This window comes from Erigeron canadensis, chromosome 2 (assembly GCF_010389155.1).
Source record: "Erigeron canadensis isolate Cc75 chromosome 2, C_canadensis_v1, whole genome shotgun sequence".
Taxonomy (NCBI): Eukaryota; Viridiplantae; Streptophyta; class Magnoliopsida; order Asterales; family Asteraceae; genus Erigeron; species Erigeron canadensis.
Window position 1 is genome coordinate 42,446,761 of NC_057762.1, and position 7,939 is coordinate 42,454,699.

Below are 7,939 nucleotides of genomic sequence, written 5' to 3' on the forward strand. Positions count from 1 at the left end.
ATCTTTGATTGACATTTTCCCTAAGCCACAGTAAGCGGTTTCGTTTGCCCACCATTTGTCGTGTTGCGGACATTTGACTTCCCAAGTACTTTTGCCTTTCCCACAAACCCATAATAGTATAAAAGTTGATTTATTTTTTAAGTTATATAATTTTGTTAAATATAAAATAAGAATAAAATAAAAGTTGAGGAAAAGGTGGGGTTAATAGTGAATGAGGAAGAGGTGTTTTAAGAGAGAGAAAAGTTGACGTGACAGTGAAGAAAAACACGAACTAGTCCATCGGTTGGCTATGGCCTAACTAGAGATAAGGGAGTGGTGCATTTGCTGGATCGCGACAATACATGGCTACTTAATTACACTGGCGCATCATCATCCCTTTGTTTTAATCAAGTAAAATGATAAATCCCCCTAATCAATCCTCTTAAAAACCATTCTAATATATCCACTTGTTAATATATGTAATCCATTAATTTTTTTTCTTAATTGATTTTTAGGCTAATTAATTAAGAGCATTACCCTTTGATTAATAATTGAAATTAATAACGAAGAAGATGGATTGATTACAAGGCAGAAAAGTAAAATCAATATGTTAGCAATCTAGCGACCGTCACCGAGAGCGCTAACCTCAAAGCCGACTACAACAATCATGTTTGATCATACCAGTAATTACTGGTTATAATTAGGTGCAGTAAAAACACAAAAATGGAACATTACAAGTCTCGAAACAACGATTTTTACCATTTCACTAACCCTCACGATGACCGCAGTGAATTAGACGATGACGATGATTATGAACACAATTACGATCATGATAACTCCGATGATGATCGTAGTTTTGGTTTTAATCTCCATCCGCAGTATATCAATCCTATATTCTCGGTACAACCACTTTTCCCCCAATTTTTTTATTTTATTTTATTTTTCACCTTACTGTTTTAATAGTTAATCTTAGAGTTTCCTCAGTAATTAATAGAAACAACTGTGAATATATAAAAGGAAATTGATATACAGACATATGGCGTGGTGAATGAAAATGATGTATCAGTAGAGGAAGTTGGGGGTTTTGATAATCAGGCGGCTTTGGTGTTTCACTTAGATGATCGAATGAAGAGCCTTGCTGATAAACTTCAACACGCGATTGACGATATCGGCACGCGAGTGTCTCGTCTTGATGACGAAGCTAGTAAGATTGATAAGTGTGTGGAGGATGCGAAGAATTATGAGGAGATGTATCACGGGACGACGTACACGAAGCTGAGACGGGTGCAGAGTATTTTACAAGAGGTTGGTTACTAGTAATTGTTTCTATACCTGCAGGTTTCGTTATTATAGACTTTGTGTTTGTTTTGTTGGATATATAAATAAATACTCCGTATAATATAATTGCTGCCTATGGATGAGATGGGAAGGAATAATGCCTTGGCTAATTTACCCTAAAGCAATGACATTTTAGAATTTTAATCGTTCAGGTTCTCGGGGGTCTAATGCATAATATCTTAGATGTTGATCAATACTAAACCCTCCAACGCTGTTCCTTGTTTCAGAAAAACTCGAAAAATACCAACCAGGCACTCCTTGGGTCATCATCTCTGAAATTGCTTACCTTATTTGGTTATTCCTAATCATCTGAAACTGACCAAAGCTAGGACCTCTTTTAATCCAGAGGTCTTGTCTCTGAGGTTCCTTTTTAGCCCGTAAAGTAATATGTAAAATGAGTACACCCATTGTAGTACCTAGAGGTGGCAAGATGGTTGGGTGGGCGTGTTGGGTAATGGGTTCGGGTAGAAATTGCATCTTTGAAAATAGTATGTTCATAAGAGTAAAGTAATTTTAATTTTTTTGATTTAAGCATTTTAGGTGGTTGTATGTTTTGCAAAATCACACTTAGGGAAACATTCAACCCATTTGTCCTGTTTAAAATAAAACATAACCAAAAGTGACCTTGGAAAAAAAAGCTGTGCCTGGAAGCTAGGCCACCCTAGTCAATGGTCAGCTCGATCACATCAGGTTACATTAGGCGGTTTTGGTATAGAAGGAGACATGAAGCAACATTTTATTGGCACCTTTCAGTGAAAGGCGCCTTAGAGATTTTTCTTCGCCTCGCATATCTTCACTGATTTTACTTGGGCTATTGTTATTGGGGTATCTGGGCTTTTTCTTAAGCCTTTTTGGTGAATGTAAGTAACAAAGTCATCTGATTATATTACACTTTTTGGTGAATGTAAGTATCTTAAGTATCTTTACTTCTTTAGGCACTTACTTGGTAGAGAACGGTATGTAGAAGTAGGGCTGCAACCGAAACCAGCTTTACCGAGTAACTTGAGATCGAGTCGAGCTATTATCTTGTCTGAGCCTGAGCCCTAAATGCAAGCTTGAAATGCTTATTGAGTCGAGCTATAGCTTTTAATGGCCCAGCTCGAGTGGTTATCAACCTTTGTGTGCCTAGTGTATATTATCAAGCATTTAAGTAATGTTCAAAGTATTTGTGTGCTTAAGTACATTATCAGGTTAGAGCATGTTGTTGAAGTATTTGAAATATTTCAACTTTTTGTTACTAATTTTTAACTCTACTTCTTATTTATGTTAATGTTAGACTCAGGTTTTAGAATGTTAGTGTTGGAGAATTGAAATGTTGTTATCTTGTAGTTATAACGTTGGCTTCCAACTTATGGTATTTTTTAAAAAAACTTTGGTATATTATTGAACTTTTTGATCTGAGCTCTAGCCTGCATACTGAAAGCTCGTCGAGTTATCGAGCTGAAATCAAACCTACTCAGTTTTTTTAGCTGAGTTCAAGCCTTGGCAGGCTGAAAGCTCGGCTCAGTTCGGTTGCAACCTATTTAGAAGTGATGTAGCTATATGGTGAAATAAGGGGTCTGGTTTACGCCAGGTGTGCGCCTGTAAGCACATAGTTCTCCTGTAAGCACAGTAGCACACAGTTCTGCTGAAATTGGTTGAACTTTTAGCATCCCCAAATAGCTAGGCAATTAGGCTGAAAGAGTTGAACTATCGTGGGACCTCATCATTAGCATTACATGGTGCGCAGTTATATCATCATAATGAAGTGCTTGAAACTTGCTTTTGTAAAGTTCAAAGGGCATATATATCTTAATGAAATGTAGATATTACTTTTCTGTTCGCAAGCCAATTTTGATGATTTTTATTCAGTTACTTTAGCCTGATCTGTTCAGGTGCAAGATGGTGTTCTATATTTGAGAGACCAACATGAAATAGCTGAAACACAACTTCAGCTTGCTAAACTTAGAATTTCAAAGATGGACAACAATTTTGCTGCTCAAACAAACCCGCAGCAGTAGCAACCTTTGCCTGCTTCACATTCAACTTCCCATATACCACTCACCCCATTTATCAACCAACTACCATTAAACGGAGGGACTCTTTCACAACCTGTTTCATATCTTCCATCAGTTTCTCAATCTCCTACAACCAATGCTCAGCAACACGTCATTCCTCCAAATCAGCAATTCTGTGCACCTCAAAAAAGCAAAGTAGACCATCAGTTTTCACATTATATACAATCATGCCAAGGTGTAGTTGGTCGTCAAGGTCATCCTTTCGTGAACAATCCTTCTCCAAAAACAGTGAATGTACCATCTTATGATACGGCATCTATTAGTTTGCCCCAGTTGATGCATGTCGAATCCCCCAGAAACTACAAATCTGAGTTTCACGCTAAGTATATGCCTGAATTTGCCAAGTTTTCCGACACTCACACTCATGGAGGACTGCCATCTTCATATGAAACCTCATATGTGAAATGTGTTGAGAGTTCTTTTCTTTCCCATGAAGAGAATCATAGAAGTAATCACACGCATATCCCTGTAATTCAACCCTTGCCTCATGCATTGCCAACTGCAGTTTATTTGGAAGAAGGATCATGTTCTGAAGAAAATGGTAGTGCATTTCCTATCGACGATATAGTTGACAAGGTTACAGCAATGGGTTTCAGGAGGGATCTTGTAAGAGCTTGTGTGAAGAAATTGACAGTGGACGGGGCCGCGGTGGATCTCAATGCCGTTCTTGATGGGATGATGAAGAACAAAATGATATGATCCGATATAAATAGCCTGTAATTAATGTAATGTTTGTATAAATCAGTTTATAGTTCCCCGCCATTTGTGAATATACTTCATTTGCTTATTGGCTCTTTGACTGTACATATAATTGTATATCTGGTTGAAATATTCTTGATAAAAAGATCCAGAATCACATATATTGCAATTAAGATCTCTTTTAAGTACGACTTCCCAAAACCTTTGTGCATTAGGTCGATCCTTTCAGTGATTTTGTTTGTGGTCTAATCCATTTTCGTCATATTTATTATGGGGCTGGTATTTCTGGATGTCATGACTCGTGAGGTTAAAAACTGAATAGTTGAATAGTTGAATGTGAATGTCATTATTATTAGATTAAACTATACAAGGCTGCCTCGTTTGGATTCTCAAACCTGGATCACAGCCCAAGACTTTTGTTATTGCTGTGAATTGTAAAAAATGAAAACAGCCCACTACTGTATTTTTGGGGTGGGCCATTGCAGAAAATTAAAAGAAGAAAATTACCAACTAATTTGACAACAACAATATTAATTGTGTACATAGTAGGTGCCTATGTGATGTATCCACGACTCCACGTATAGTGTTATAAATTAACCAAACGACATGTTCGTTCTTTTTAGTTAAAAACGAACACACATTTTGAAAAAGTAAACGAACATAAGCAAACATCCATGAATATTTAAAATACATATAATGCTCATTTTTATTTATGTTGATGGCCAAGTATTACAAAAACCCGTTAACGAGTAAATGAACATTCACAAACATACCATAACAAACAATACATACATTCATGTTGTTCGTCTAATTAAACGAACATAATATACTTTCCGTTTGTTTATTAGATAATAAATATAGAAGAATTTTCCGTCGAACAATTTCACAAACTGTTTATAAAGTCTTGTTTTTACAGCTCTATGCACATTCCTAAAAGTATATACCCGGGGCTTGATTTTAACATTTTCATTTAGTTTAAATTAAGATTTGAATATGTTATTTCCTAGTTAAATTGTATTGACTTTTAGATTTAAACTCGTAACGTCAAACATCAAGAGTCGATTACGAGCCAACAAGGCCCAAGAGGGATTGGTAAGGGCGTTGGCAGTGGAGTTGTCACTTTTTTCCTCCTCTCACTTTCAAGTTCCAACCAATCCTCTTATTTCATTTTATCTTTCTTTTATTCACCCCTCATTCCACTATTTTGTTGACATTCATTCCCCTCACCCACTATTTTGCTCCAACAGTAGAAAATGTGAAGACCCCCCGCTCTACCCTCTGCGGTAAACTTCCCCTCACTCTCCCTTATCGTCGGTGGCGGTGGTCTTACGGCTTACGCGGTGAATCTTTCACCCTCCTTTTATCCATTGACAACCCCCTAATATGTGATTTTGTGCCTTGATGAGATCGAGCCTTAAAAAAGAGAAATAGAAATGGCATAAAGAAATGTGACCTCAACCTTTCGTTTATTAAAAAGGTGTATGCGACACTTGGTTTAATGATTTTGTATAGTTTCCAACTTTCCATAGTGCATGTACTAACTTTTGAGGATTGGCTGATGGGTAGTCATATGTATCAATGAATGACTACTGATATTATTATTATTGGGCCAATATAATATTGAGTCCTATTTCAAGACTAGGAATCCTGGAAAAGACAGGGAATCTTAAAAAGTAATTGTAACAAATTGTGAAGCGTAATCTTTCTTCTTTTCCAATGGTCACTTTCTGGCATGGTGCTACTGAAGCCAGTAAGGCATAATGGTATTTCTGAGGCATTGTATTATGTAATCAGACATCATATATGCTTTTAAATTTTAAATTTGACTCTTTTTTAACTCAAACCTTTTTTTTCTAATCATTAAGTGTTGAGTGTAATAAGTTATTGAATATATAAATAATGTCTGTATGTATTAAGTAAAATATAAATAATTGACGGTTATTTTTGTTTATTAAGTCCAAAAAGAAAAATTAAATTTGACTGGATAATTAAGTTCTTAATTATTAAGTTTATTATAAGTAAAAAATAAACAGTCTTAACATGCATGTGTAATACATTTATAATCTTTTATCATTTTATCTCTTGATTTTTATATGTACCGTATAATCATGATTTTACGGTTTAGAGAATCAATTAAAAAGATCTATCATTACCCATTTATACTACAATTATAAATTAGCTTGTATCCAATTCTAAAGTCACCCCGCCCTTATATGCATAGTTGGTTGTTAATTGTTATAATATATTCTTACAAAATTCTTACAAATTATAAAATCTTTAATTTTATTTTCAATAATACAAACATCTTTTCTTTACATATCATTATATATTCATATTTTTGTTGGGAACCACAATATATTACAAAATGAGGCATCTAGTGAAGCACTAGAAGCAACAAACAAAAGTTACAATTACAATTACAAATACAATGCCTAGAAATCAACACGCAACAAAGTCATAGACATATCTTGGAATTCGAACTGCGAAGTTTACAAAAAGGGTCGAAAAAGTCGTGTCAATTAAGAACGGAAAAACCCTCACAAACAGAGGTCGGGCCAAAAACGTTTGGACTTCTTATTTGATTAATGTTACAAGATTAAATAAACTAATGTTACAAAATTGACGAGTACAGAGATGAATATGGCAATGTTGTCCAAGTGGTGGTGGAGATTTAAAACCGAGCCAAAAAACTTATGGAGAATGGTTATTTGGAGCTTTCATAATTCTTATAGAGTCTGGAACTTCATTCCTGGAAAGATGTTAATTCCGGACCCATGGAACAGATATGCAAAATATCTAATCATTTTACAGATTTCGGGTATGATTTGCAAGCGTCTTTTCATGTGACACCAGGTACCAATTCTAATCTGTTCTTTTGGTTTGATACTTGGGTCCTTGACGTGTCACTACGAACCAGATTCCCAACTTTATTTCAACTGAAATCTGTTAAACTATATTTGGTGAGGGATAGGGTCCGTTTTGGAAGTGAAGGTCAAACTGTATGTTTCCATTGGGCTAGACAACTCAATCTGGTGGAAAATGTCGACATAGATGTGCTACTAGATTTGATAACATCCGTATCTTAGGATGGAGACGATGATGTCTAGAGGAATGATGTATGTAACTTAGATAGATACTCGGTAAGAGCCAGATTTCAGGAGCAGGGTGAAGTGCAAGTAAATAATACATTTGTTTGAAATAAATGGGTGCCTATCAAAGTCAACTTTCTGGCGTGGCGGGTTTGGTTGGGGAGGTTGCCGACTAAAGATAATTTGGCTAGAAGGAATGTTCATATCCCGTCATTCGAGTGTCAGGTTTGCAGTTTGGAGGACGAGAATGTGGAACATATGTTTGGCTCTTGCGAAGTTGCTGCTCGAATTTAGGATTATGTGTCACATTGGTGTCGGATAGCTCGCTTCTTTTTCTTCTGAGTTAGAGATCTCCCGATCTTAGCTCAACAACTAAGAGACGAGTCATATTGGAAGCAAGCAGTGCATTTGGTTATTGTCACTCGATGTGGTGCTTCTGGAGGAATAGAAACAATGTTGTGTTCAATTCAAAAAGAGGGTCCACTGAATCAATCATAGATGAAATTCGGGGCGCTAGCATTCATATGGATTAAGAGCATGTCAAGATACAATGCTTTATCATGAGAATGGTGGTGTGATTTTAATTTTCATTCGTTTTAGATAATGTGATGTAGTATTATGGTGTCGTGATAGTATTGGTGCATGTAATTGGTGATATATGGTGACCAATGATTCGTTGGTTTACACTATAAGACCATCTTTAACGCAGGTGTTTTGCTCGGCGTATCCAGCTCAACACACCAAAAATACAGCGCAATCCGCAATGGGTTAAAGGGA

The 7,939-nt window shown here is 36.0% G+C and overlaps 1 protein-coding gene across 3 annotated transcripts; it reads left to right on the forward strand.

Moving 5' to 3' along the window:
* Nucleotides 1–581: 581 nt before the first annotated feature.
* On the forward strand, nucleotides 582–4,242 carry LOC122588746. Of its 3 annotated transcripts, none has more exons than XM_043760925.1 (3): nucleotides 582–879; nucleotides 997–1,284; nucleotides 3,192–4,242. In XM_043760925.1, exons 1-3 carry the CDS (start codon nucleotides 703–705, stop codon nucleotides 3,315–3,317), a joined length of 591 nt encoding a protein of 196 aa, XP_043616860.1. In that variant the 5' UTR covers nucleotides 582–702; the 3' UTR covers nucleotides 3,318–4,242. The 3 variants fall into 3 exon arrangements, with proteins under 3 accessions (XP_043616860.1, XP_043616861.1, XP_043616862.1); XM_043760926.1 differs by having other exon boundaries at nucleotides 1,012–1,284; XM_043760927.1 differs by lacking the exon at nucleotides 3,192–4,242 and adding an exon at nucleotides 2,253–3,169.
* The last annotated feature ends 3,697 nt before the right edge of the window (nucleotides 4,243–7,939 follow it).

Bases quoted from the DNA above. Each gene is read 5' to 3' on its own strand.
- LOC122588746 (XM_043760925.1), top strand. From the start codon at position 703: ATGGAACATTACAAGTCTCGAAACAACGATTTTTACCATTTCACTAAC. The intron at 880-996 runs GTACAACCACTT...AATATATAAAAG, and splicing joins ATATCAATCCTATATTCTCG to GAAATTGATATACAGACATA. The intron at 1,285-3,191 runs GTTGGTTACTAG...TGATCTGTTCAG, and splicing joins TGCAGAGTATTTTACAAGAG to GTGCAAGATGGTGTTCTATA.